We start from the raw sequence: 11,842 nt of genomic DNA, 5'->3' as shown, positions 1-11,842 counted from the left end.
GCACCCGCTGATATTAGCTCCGAGGCATGTCACCTTCTATATACCGAAAGGCACATTTTCATTGTGATCCAACAGCATATTCGAAATAAGGCTTGAGGCTGAAGAGCCAAATCAATGCTTGCCTACTCAGTTGTGGATCAGTCAACCGACTTACATATCTACTTGTTAAGGTGGCTTTTAACCATCTCAAAAGCCCAATGCCCAAGTTAGAGATATATCCCAGTAAGATTAATGAACAGTACTAGGGATCTCGCCGTTTGTATTCGTTCGTTCACCACAAGGACTTGGGCTTGTTCTGCCTGATCCGGGAGTTGATGAGAAGTACCTCTAAGGCCACTTAAGGCTAAGCGAGCCACTTTCTGACATCTAACCATGGTTATACACCACATATAAGAGTCTTTGACTTCGGATTGAACTTTAGTCTTTGTGTTCGAAAATGTTACATTTACAGCGACAATGGCAAATACTGACGAGGCTCAATTCGAGATCGACCCCGAGCTCAAAGCGGTACGGAACAATCATAGCATTAACGAAGGAGATGCATTTATTGACGGTCAGCATTTTTAGATCTGGAAGAAACGCGGCATCCCGAAAATCTTCTTTCCGAAAGTTGACAACATGGATGAGTGATGTTGTCTACATGCCCTAGGGAATCAGCGATTCACGAAGAGCGCCTTCGTTCGAGAATCTCTAGGCGACAATGTTGCTGAGCGTTGTGAGGAAGAAGATGGGCACGTGGTCGTTAGAGATGGTACGCCAATCAAACTGAGAGTCTATCGACCCAAACCAATAGATACTGGACTTCCAGTCATGATTTACTCCCACAGCGTGGCTGATGCCTTGGAGGTCTGGAAACTGAAGAATTCATCTATCGGCTTCTGGTGACGAAACTGAATATCATTATCATCAGCATTGCTTACCGACTAGCGCCTGAGTTCCTGTATCCAACAGAAATTAATGATATTTACGACGCCATTAAATGGGTATTTATCTCCCGTGTCGTCACACAGTAGTATCTTGACCAGCTTGCTGACTTTAAGACAAGGCTGCTGTGAGCGCAAGCACTGTAGGTGGAGACCTTTCAAAAGGATTCCTCACGGGAGGTGTCTCTCGATGTGGAAACTACACCGATATAGCCACTATTCTTGCAAGAGTCGATGGGCTAGAGCCGGCATTGACGGGTCATTTATACATCTGGACCGGCATCCCCCATCGGTTCGAGGGTGAGAACGGGAATGCCATCGATCTGTTCCCAGACCAACTGGCGCACGGCAGCTGGGAGACATACAAGCACGGCCCGGTCGCATCACGTGAAGTGAGCAAGTTCTATGCAGGTTGAGTCTCTCCATTCACGGTTTGATTATCGTGCCTGGAGAAAGGCTGACAATGGGGCTCACACAGATATCGCAAAATGCGATCCATGTGATCCGCTATTTTCCCCTCTACATCTGACCGATTTCTCCGACTTGGGGCCCATCTTTTCCTAAGTCGCGGGAATGGATATCTAGAAAGACAGCGCGCTCTTCTATTGCGACAATATGGAGAAGGCAGGTGGGAAAGTTAGATTGGATGTATATCCCGGACTACCCCATACTTGGTGGTCAATGTACCCTCAACTCTCGGTCAACAAGGAATGGGCCAACGACCTGCTGAACGGAGTCGAGTGGCTCCTGAGGAATAATGAACAGAGGAATACAACGTAGAAACTCTGAGAAGCAATCATCGGCCCAAGATTGATAGTAGATGCAATACCCGGTGGGAAGTGCATGGGCAGGGTTTCACGACGTCAGTAATGTTTGTTTGCCTCATTCCTGCAAACCTTTGCACAGGAGGTTTCTTGAACCGAACATTGGAAACACATGGATACTACACCATGGTCAATTAAGACCTAGAGACCACCTTTAGGCACGTACATAAATTTCAACTCACTGATTCATCAACATCATTGCATGATCGCTTGCATTTCCGACATTGTTTGGCACCAGGCGCTCGAGATGTGCAACATAAACCAGTACGGGAAGGCGTGCCCCGTGTTTGCCTCTCTCTCGTTGCTGTCACCTACCACCACATGCGAAGACGAGGCTTCATTTTCTAAACGAGCCTATCCCACCAAAACTCGTTTGTTCCAATTTTTGGCGTCTGCTATGATTGGTTTGTTGTTATTTTCTGGACCTCATCACATCCTCGTCTCAATTTCTTCCAGTTGTTTCACATGTCTCTCTTATTCACCCATTACTTCACCATCAAAGCCAAAGCCATAGGCGGTGGGTTGAATCTTTTAAATAAATCTTCTTGAGTCTTTTTTCTTACCTCTCGTTACAAGTCCCTCTGTCGTCCTGGCCATCTCTTTGAATCAGTTTGCGGTCGAAAGAATTTTGGTTATCTATACCTTTTGGATGCAGACAGAGGCCTCAAATGAAGCAGAACAAAATGTCTTCCCGAATCTCATCTCTGTTTTTGTTGGCCTTGCTGGTGGCAGCCACAATGTTTCCCACTGCAGCCTCTCTGAGGCAACAAACCCCCTCTACCATAGGCACCCCAACCTCGACGCAGTCGCTCAGCGATACCCACGCTGTCGCCTGTGTGACTGGTGGTGGAGACTGGCATATGGACCCACTGATAGCAGAGCGTCTGAGCACCTCGTTTTGCACACGCCTTCTTCGACCCGAAGTCTTTCCCCAGCCAGGCATTCGCGCCGAAGGATCAGGCTACCCCAGCGACCTCGGCATTGTTGACGATGGCGATGGAAAGTCCAGGAGAATGTCAGGAGTTGATCAAAAGAGAGTCTTCCGGCTCCGCGACATAGCCACGGACTCCGAGGCCGATATCTCCGCGATCATCAACACAACGTTAATCGAGATTTCCGGCGCCGTTGCAGAGTTCATGTTCTACCGGTCGAAAACCGAGACCATCTTGAACACTGAATACGTGCGCGGCACGGACGAGCAGTGCGCTCGAGACGACTGTGCGGAGGGTTTCCGCCGCGCTGTCAACACATGCAAGTTCAACTCACACCACATTGGCGGGTTTGCGGCGTACCTCACTGATTGCGGCCTGTACAGCATCCTGGTGCAAAATTGCTCCAGTAACTATGTCGATCGAGACTGCAATACTTGGCACGAAAGGTGGCCCGATGTAGGATTGAAGGAGAACATGACGCTGGTGTGGAATATCACACATGGTATAGGAGTGAATGGATCTGGGAGCGGGAAGGCTGTGGAGGATGAAGAAGGAGAGCATATTCCTGACCTGCGCGGTATTGCGGAGCGGTTTGCCTACGTGAAGGATAATCTGCCCAGTGGTGGGTTTTGGGTGGATGAGTGGAAGTGAGGAAAAGCGGTGTCAGGGACATACATACATCTCTTGCTCGTGAGCCTCATTACTGCGCAAGTGCCGATATTTACCAAGGGTTTAGCTTGCAAGCGCATTATCTCGACTTCATCTCATTAGTTGCAGCGGCGCTGCTTACAAGTCACACGCTCAAGAACAAGCTTGGATATTGACTTGGCTGGAATATGAATCATAGCTTGCAATTTCTGTGAACTTGCGCACTTTTGCTTTTGAGACATTCAAGCAACATCAAACATAGGAGAATGAGTCCCTGCGCGTGTTGCTTGCTCAATGACTCTTCCAGGGTGTGCAGAAGATCCGATGCACACGCTGGACTCTTGGTATGTTGTACGCTGTGATGAAGCTCTCAAGATGCCTGCTCGAGAGTACAGAGTGAATGGCCGTTCCTCGCGAACGGCGACGCAGGGCTGTTGGACTGTCCTTTGCGGTCAATATGAAGGCCAGAGGGTGGACAGTCGTTTGAGTTGAGTTGGGCCAAGTGGTGCAATCTAGGGACGATATAGATCAAGTCATATGTGAACACTAATAATATTCCACGCCGTGAAGGGAAGCCTCCCCCTCCAGCCACTGGCTCCTCCATGAAGTGTGCTAGCATTATTAGCTCGGAAGCTAATAACTCAACGCTAAACCTTTAGTCAGGCCACCTCCAATCACGGAAACCCGTCCCGGTCTTCCAACTTTAGATTCGATCGAAGAATGGATGTTGGACAGCTAAGGTTTCATTACTGCCAATAACGGCGAACAACTACTGAGATCTTTGTAGTAAAACACGAAGCTACTCGCCTCGAGAAGGTTCGGAATTTGAGGCGCATTGTGTTGATTCTAGCAACAACTCTGCTCGAAATGAAACTCTTCAGCCTTGCCGACTGGACTTGGCGGCCACCACTACCACCAGCTTTGCAATGTGTCCTCGCCGTGCCAGTGGCTGTATTGGCAATTTCACTTCTGATATGGATCGCCACGACGATAAGATTTCGAATCACAATCTCACGGATTCGATCGCGGGCCCAGAAGATGAAAATGCCGCCGGGCACAAAACAGCAATTAAAACCTCTGGCACCTCCAATGCTTCCGTATGCTCTGCCTTGGCTGGGCCATGCCATGGAATTCCTTTCAGAGGAGCCAGGGTCCTTCTGGCGGATGCTTCGCGATAAGCTGCGTGCCACGGGCACAGAGGTCGACATCTGCACAATCCTGTTGGGCGGTCAGAAAGCGCACGTGATCAGTTCCGCCGCGGCGGTGCAGGCGTTGTTTAAGGACAAGTCTGTGTCGAGAGAGCTATTCAACCACCAACTGGCGAGAAACTCTCTCGGTACCTCGCAAGCTGATGCGGAGAGGATGTGGCCCTCTGCTGCCGCCATTGCCAAAGGGGCCGAGAAGGACCGAAAGTTGAGTATGGAGGCACTGAACCATGAGTATCTGCTCAGTCAGGCAGCTGTGAGTGCATTGACGAGCAAGTTCACGGAATGTTTCAATGCCTCGCTCCAGGCGGCGGAACTTGACAGTGAATGGACAACGGTAGACCTACTCTCTTGGTTGAAAACAAAAATGTTTGATGCTTCTACTACTGCGGTTTTGGGTACAAAGATACTAGAAATGAATCCTGATCTTGTGGAGCAGTACTGGCATTACGATGCTGGATTTCTGCCGCGGTTCTATGGGTTGCCAAAGTGGCTCAAACCAGAGGCATATAGGGGCATGGAAGAGATGATAGCTCGAACAGAAGGATGGGTGAAGCACGTCCTTGACCAATGTGATCAAAACCCCCCTGAAGAGCCGGAGTGGGAACCAATGTTTGGAGCAAAGCTAGTGCGAGCAAGACATCGATTCTACGAGAGAGAAGGCGTAACATTGAGAGGCAAGGCGGCATTTGATTTGGGGCTTTTGTTTGGGTAAGTGACAAGTTCCCTTCTCGTTGGTGTTTGATTTCCAGGTCAAAGTCTGATTGATAGTCAGTCTTTCTGCCAATGCCATACCAATTACGGGTTGGATTTTAATTCACCTACTTTCGCCCTTGACGCCCAAGGATGTCCTACCAAGGATTCTGAGAGAAGTGAAAGACGCTCGGCGACATGACGGCGAAATTGACGTCACGAGGTTGCTTTCACAGCCATTGCTGAACTCTGTTCTCCACGAAACTCTACGGCATTATGTTGATTCATTAGTCACTCGACAATTGGCTTCAGATACAATTCTAGACGGATATCTGCTAAGAAAGGATGATTTGATTATGGCGCCAAGCTGGTTGAGTCAGCATGATTCTGTTTTCTGGGAGGAGGAGCAAAGGGCCTCGGTCAACACTTGGTGCGCCGAAAGATTTCTGAGGCATAATGCGATGACGGGCAAGGATGAATTCAGTAGTTCATGGACGAGCGGAAAATTCTTCCCATTCGGTGGAGGTGGATATATCTGCCCCGGCCGAGTGTTTGCCAAACAAGAGATCCTCATTGCACTGGCCATGTTGCTTATGCAGTTTGAGATCAAGTTTGTCGAGTACCTAGGGACAGACAAAACAGGGACTACGGTGGGGTTGGGAACTCAACCATCTGGGTTCCCGAGAGTGAAGCGGCAATATGCTGGTAACGGAACACTGCTCATGGATGGCGATATTAGAGTGCAATTGAGGAGATTATGATCATCCCTTGTGATATTGTCTGACTCTTCTTGCTGTACTGTCATCACATCAGGCAGCGCAACTCAATATCCGCCTCAGCACTTAAGTCAAGCTATATCCCTCGCACACTACGAAGTACTCCGTCCTCCGTCCTGTGTCAAGAAGTGTCGGAAGAAGTGCCTTGTGCACCAAGCCAGAGACGACGGTCGTCATTAACCTGACAGGGCAACCAGGTCAAGAATAGAGGTTGCTGCGCGGGAGTAACCCCATGGAAGATCATTGCCTCCTACTCTGGCCCCTAGGATTTGGACAGGCGCCAGGGCTTACTTTCTGGAGGCTGGAGAAAAGGGTGAAACAAGGAGCAGTTGCTAGCTGGCGATCTATGTACAGGAAAAGAAAGTAGCCGCAGAAAGTTGTCGTCATGTTGCCAAAAGCGTGGACAGGTAAACCTAAATGGTTAGGAGTACGATCGGCGAGAAGCAGCCTGGAATAAATTTCAAACAATGGGGGCGTTGCACAAGTCGATGGTGGTTTGGTATATGAAGGTCTATTCAGGGAATTGATGGTTGCACCTGATATATGTACGGATTACTTTGTGCTTTGCTGGGGAAGAAAATTGTATGCAGGGTCTGGAAAAGAGATCCGAAGCAGGCTAAGCCCCTGAAGTGGCCTGTGGCCTGACGGCTCGCTCGGAGCATTCTCTGTTGCTTGAAGCTCAAACCTGCAATGCAGGGCAAACGGCAGCCGAGCGATTCACGGGTCGAGTACTCCGTAACAAGACCCTTTCTGGAAGGGGATGAGTCGTTGACTCTTTGGCTTGTGAGGTTTGGGGCTTGCTTATTCCTTCCCACAGCCATCGTCACAGCCTCAGCCTGGGCAAAAGTGCCACGCGGCAAGGGCTCACATATCACTCCCTCGTACTTTGAATAAGTAGATTGCGTGATGTCGGTTGTAATATACGCATGTCTCTACAGAGGACTGAGGACTGAGGACAGACGTAGACATGGTTGTCGAGGGGCACCCCACGCTTCCGAACAACGATAATAATCACTTCGTCTCGACGGGTCAACGGCCAATGCGCCGGTCGCCAGTGTGAGAAGGCCCAGCGCCCAGCCCTTTGCCTGCAGTAGAGGCCGAAGATCATACTGAGTTTTACACTGGCATCCCGCCTCCACCCAGCCATGGCATTAGACGGAGGGAGGTTAGGTCACTGGGGCCATCTTTGACTGGCGAGAGACGTGCCCCTAGTCAGGATCCTCTGTACCGCGAGCGAGTAGTAAGTGAGGCTGTCTTTGTGTCCTATGCCTATAGCAGTCAGGACACACCTACCTGGACGCGCTGTGGATGGTTGTTGCTGATGACTGGACAGTGGTTCCCGTCAAAGTACGTAGTACGGAGTACGGAGTCCTAGGTAGTGAGTAAGAAGTAAGGCCTTGCTGGTCACTGGAACTTTTGCAGATCCTGCCACAACGAGGACGTCATCGCGCATCAAACTTACCGGGGCCTAATGGGTGCTCTTGGTGCCACCCTACCCCAGCTAGTGGAGCGGTACAAGGCCCAAGGCACCCCCAAGACTCCCTAACAGCCCCCAAGGCCTCTTTGATTTGCTGCCTAAATTGCCGTTGGTTGCCGCTCAATCCACAATCCAATCTGATGGAACTCGCGGCAACCCACGTTGAGCCAACCATCGTTTGGCAGGGGAGACGCGCCCAGACACCCAATTCAGTTGGACATCTTCGTCGCGAAAGCCTTGCCTTGCCGCCTTTCACCGTCACCGCCACCGTCACCGTCACCATCACCATCACCATTACCATCAGCCAGCAGCGACCATCTCAATAATTGAGGTGAGTTGCATGTTGAAACTCATCCTTTATCGTTCTTCTCGACAACCGTTCACCAACTCTTATCTCTCGACTGAGTGAAACCTCTTCTCCAGTGCAGACCGTCTCATCCAATGCTAAACACAACCCACTCTGCCCTCTGTCGATCATCGTCCTCCTTGACCACCAGGCTCCACCAGACTCTGAACCGCTTCCTCTCTGGCTGGAGGCCGACTGTGACCGGCCACTCGTCTTTCGACTCTGGGCCCGTACCTACTTGCCAATCTTGCTTTGTTTCCGGCTGATCAACGTCGACCCAAGCAGTACACAACCTCCTCTGAACCCTCCCTCCCTCCTCCGAAGAGCGCCCTCTTACTCAGACACCTCCCCCTACGGTTCTGCCTACCCTTCCTCTCCAACGCTCTTGCCAAGCTCTACCCTATCCAGCTTTTCACACCCGCTCTTCTACTCCCCAGCAACAACAACATCCCTCTTCCCGCCCCGATCTCACTTGCCGGCCTAGCTTATACTCCTTCAGCTAGTGCTCAACGTTGAATGTCTTAACGACTTTCCTGTGACCACGAAGACACTGGTTGTTGGTCGGTGCGCGGCGCCTTCAGTCCAAGAATTCGGCCAATGCGTTCTTCGGCTACCCCAGAGCTTCGGTTGAAAAGTATTGGGAAACAATCAGACAAACCTTGCAGAAAACAGCTGCCAGCAAATGTTCGGTTCCCCATCATCGTCCAAGGCTACGGCTTCATTTCCACAGCCAGTGCCTATGACTGTGGATCAGTCAACGGATTCTGCCGACCACCCTACAATTTCTCCCTCGATATCAAGTGGTTCATCCTCCTCTTCCGAGTCCGAGTGCTCTGCCCAAGCCCAAACCTCACGGCATAACTCGAGACGTTCACGGATGGACAGGCCAAGGTTGGGAGATCGCCAGAGGTCAAACACAATTATAGTCCCAAAAGGCCGCGACGTGGTCCAAACCGAAAAGCCAGCTTATCCCCCCGATGATGCAAGGGCCATGAGTCCCCGGCGCAACAGTGAAGATATCGAGCGACTAGAGCGTGGCGTGCGAGAGAGCCTAAAAGAGTTCGTTCCTGCGATCCCTCCTTTACTACATACTGACTTTGATCATAGACAAGCTCGAAATCTCCAGTCCTCGCTCGCCGCGTTAGCCGAGAAGATCGATGAAGTTAAATCGGATCACGACAAACTAGAAAATGAGAACCGTTTCCTACAAGACTATATCGGTGGTCTTACTCGAACAATGTCAAAAGACAATCTTGGTCGAAGCGCGAGCACCAGTGGGAAGAAAGGCAGACGATGAATGAATCTTTGACGACTTTAAGACATCCTTTCAATCATTTCTTGGCCAGTACACGTCGGCCATATTTGCATCAAAGCGTGGCGACAGGATGAAACCAGAGTAGTTTCGGTTCAAGGCAGAGCCAGTTCAGGGAGGCTACCTTGAAATACCTTTTGTGTCGGTCTTCCCCCCAACGTTATGATACCCACGCCTTCGCTTGACAGGATCAGTGGTGGCGCTACTGCAAAGAGAAGTATAGAGATTTGTTATTGATTGGACGATACTTTCCCCATTCATCTTGGTGGGAAACATGGCATCACCCTTGTACCTGATCCGACCCTCGAGATCCTATGTTACCGGATCTGAACTGGTGCTTATCTTACGGGGCCGGTTGACGGTCTGGATTTTCTCATGGCCAAGTCGAGGATCTCATTGTCAGGACCTCGCTCTTCCAAGAGGATCTTCGTGTACAATACAAATGAGATGGTCCCTGGATAGAGGCTAAATGCCTCTGGAGTTAACGATTGATTGCAAAAGGAACGATTAACCTTTTATAATGAGCCCAGATGGTTTTGGTTGAGCAGTCAATCCATTGTGATGACACTGTTGTGTATAGGAGATACCCAAACGGGAACAAACTCGCATTTCTTTCCATCTGTGTCGCACACATATGTGGACTAGATGCAATATGAAAACTCATTTATTTGGACACCGTAAAAGTGTATAGGTGCATATTGCTTGCAAAGTTTCGGTGGTCCCTTGCATTATCTTGCATTCTTCCTGCGATACTTGCCCTTTCTGGTGAACGTGAACTAACCCTCCTGAAAAATTGTCTACTCTTTCGTTATTCTTGTCGCGCCTGTGCCTACCTTTGATCAAAACATATAAAGTACGCCAGCGAGAGCATCATGGCTGAACATCTGCAACAGCCACGCCTAAGGTCTGATCTGCCTGTCCGTAATACAGAAACCACTGTCCTTTGAATTGGACAAGTCCCTCGGCGAAGACCACTAGGTCAACTTGCCCTCGTTCCTCCTCTGGCGTTGATGGGACCAGGAATGGCGTTTCCAGGCGTGCTAGCGGCCGCTGCTTCCGCGCTTGTTGCTGGGTAGGTGGCCGTTCATGGTGGAGATGTTGGTGTTGGTATTGTTGCTGGAGACTTTGGGTACCTTCTCCCTCTCTACCTTGAGGCTCAAATGGGTTCGATGGGTCGATAAGCATTTGGCCCACCGAGTATTGCGTCGTTCGGTACTCTTCCGCGCCGGTGGTCATGGCATTGTAGATCTGAAGGATGGCCTTCGGGTCAGTAGAGGAGTCTAGACCTGACATTGGCAGATCATGCTTAAATGGCGCTGCTGCTGCTGCTGCTGCTGCTGCTGCTTGCTGTTCGATAGAATCGAAGGGTGTGGTCCGAGACTTACTAGTAACCATCTGCCGTCTCTCGTTCTAACAGGCGCTGGCCCGGGCTCAATCAGTCCGTTCTCCCATGGATAGGCAGGTCTGGCAAACGGCTTGGAATTCGGCGTCCAGTGCAGGAGATCAGTCGATGTGGCGTGATAGAACAGGCTGTCGCCGAAGTACATATGATACATACCATCCGCCGTTGGCTCGGTAATAATGGCGGCACCTTTGAGTGTTAATCACGGGGCCACGTCAAGACAGATCACTTTGATGGGTACGTACTTTTAGTATGGTTGACTCTCAAGATATGCTCGCCCTGCTCGGAGAGGGCGACGTCTTCGAACCCCGGGAAGGTAGGCGGGTACTTGGTCCAATGCAGCAAATCCTCACTGGTTGCGATGCACAGTTGTGGCGTGTTGAGGTCGTACCCCGTGTACGTCAGGTAGAAGGTGCCATTCACGCGGACAATCCTAGGATCCTCCGTGCCACCCCCAGCTTCCCAGGGCTCCGTAGGATAGATAATGGGATCATCGAGGCGCGTGAAGTTATACCCATCGTTTGACCAGGCGAGTCCTATTGACGAGGTCCTCTCTGAATCCTGTGCCCGGTAGAGCAGGAAGATCGTCGAGTTGAGCACGATCGCGGTAGGGTTGTAGACGTACGCGGACTCCCACTTGTTGGATGGGTTCGGGGTCAAGATGGGGTTATTGTGATGCTTGATGAACGGGAGGATGGGGAAGATGGGGAAGATGTGGTTAGGGTCACCTTGGATTGTGTCCTTTGTGATGGTGAAGGGAAGGGAGCGCGATGAATGCGTTCCGAGACTCGTAGAAGCGTGTACCAGTGTGAGTAGCGTGCAAATGAAATGGGTGGTGTTCCGCATCTTTTTGAAATTTAGCAATGTACTTCCAACTTGGGCAGTTTGCTCGATGTGCAATAGTGATTCCAAATGCGGCCTTCATGCCTAAACTATTAGATCCTCGTGAGGGTACTTGATATGTAGACAGACAGTGTCGCTTACAGAAAGTCAACCAAGCACGGCCGCCCCGGTTTCACGAGCCTGGGTCCTTTTAACGACGTTGCTGGGCACCTGCAGTGTCTATCGATCATCTGTTCAAGAGACTTTCCCACGGTTTCCAATATGGAAGACGACTCAGGACTTCAGATGCTTCGGGCAATATGCAATCAACAGCAAGTATTCGCTACCGCGTACATGCATCCCGGGGAATCCATAATTGCGGTTTATAGCTTGTAAGCTGACGGCCTCCCGCTACTTCGGTTGTTGCCATGTTGGTGGTAGACTTACCTTTCCCACTCGTAATTTCAACGCGATACAGGTAT

The 11,842-nt window shown here is 50.4% G+C and overlaps 5 protein-coding genes across 5 annotated transcripts; 4 read left to right on the top strand and 1 right to left on the bottom strand.

The window, feature by feature from the left end:
- Positions 1 to 456: 456 nt before the first annotated feature.
- Positions 457 to 1,339, top strand: A1O9_06708 (uncharacterized protein; the record flags this gene model as incomplete). Its single annotated transcript, XM_013403657.1, has 4 exons — positions 457 to 553; positions 650 to 751; positions 847 to 983; positions 1,046 to 1,339. The coding sequence occupies 4 exons, from the start codon at positions 457 to 459 to the stop codon at positions 1,337 to 1,339; spliced, it is 630 nt and encodes a 209-aa protein (XP_013259111.1).
- Positions 1,340 to 2,430: 1,091 nt separating this feature from the next.
- Positions 2,431 to 3,330, top strand: A1O9_06707 (uncharacterized protein; the record flags this gene model as incomplete). The annotated part of the gene is made up of 1 exon (XM_013403656.1): positions 2,431 to 3,330. The coding sequence occupies one exon, from the start codon at positions 2,431 to 2,433 to the stop codon at positions 3,328 to 3,330; it is 900 nt and encodes a 299-aa protein (XP_013259110.1).
- A 1,041-nt stretch (positions 3,331 to 4,371) lies between these two features.
- A1O9_06706 (uncharacterized protein) lies at positions 4,372 to 5,986 on the top strand (the record flags this gene model as incomplete). The annotated part of the gene is made up of 2 exons (XM_013403655.1): positions 4,372 to 5,243; positions 5,308 to 5,986. 2 exons carry the CDS (start codon positions 4,372 to 4,374, stop codon positions 5,984 to 5,986), a joined length of 1,551 nt encoding a protein of 516 aa, XP_013259109.1.
- Positions 5,987 to 8,701: 2,715 nt separating this feature from the next.
- On the top strand, positions 8,702 to 9,121 carry A1O9_06705 (uncharacterized protein; the record flags this gene model as incomplete). Its single annotated transcript, XM_013403654.1, has 2 exons — positions 8,702 to 8,883; positions 8,932 to 9,121. 2 exons carry the CDS (start codon positions 8,702 to 8,704, stop codon positions 9,119 to 9,121), a joined length of 372 nt encoding a protein of 123 aa, XP_013259108.1.
- Positions 9,122 to 10,006: 885 nt separating this feature from the next.
- On the bottom strand, positions 10,007 to 11,384 carry A1O9_06704 (uncharacterized protein; the record flags this gene model as incomplete). Its single annotated transcript, XM_013403653.1, has 3 exons — positions 10,007 to 10,384; positions 10,522 to 10,727; positions 10,784 to 11,384. The coding sequence occupies 3 exons, from the start codon at positions 11,382 to 11,384 to the stop codon at positions 10,007 to 10,009; spliced, it is 1,185 nt and encodes a 394-aa protein (XP_013259107.1).
- Positions 11,385 to 11,842: the final 458 nt, after the last annotated feature.

The sequence above is a fragment of the Exophiala aquamarina genome (genome assembly GCF_000709125.1).
Source record: "Exophiala aquamarina CBS 119918 chromosome Unknown aczIA-supercont1.5, whole genome shotgun sequence".
NCBI classification, from domain to species: domain Eukaryota; kingdom Fungi; phylum Ascomycota; class Eurotiomycetes; order Chaetothyriales; family Herpotrichiellaceae; genus Exophiala; species Exophiala aquamarina.
The sequence above is the reverse complement of the archived record's forward strand: the minus strand, read 5'-3'. Positions and strand labels throughout refer to the sequence as shown.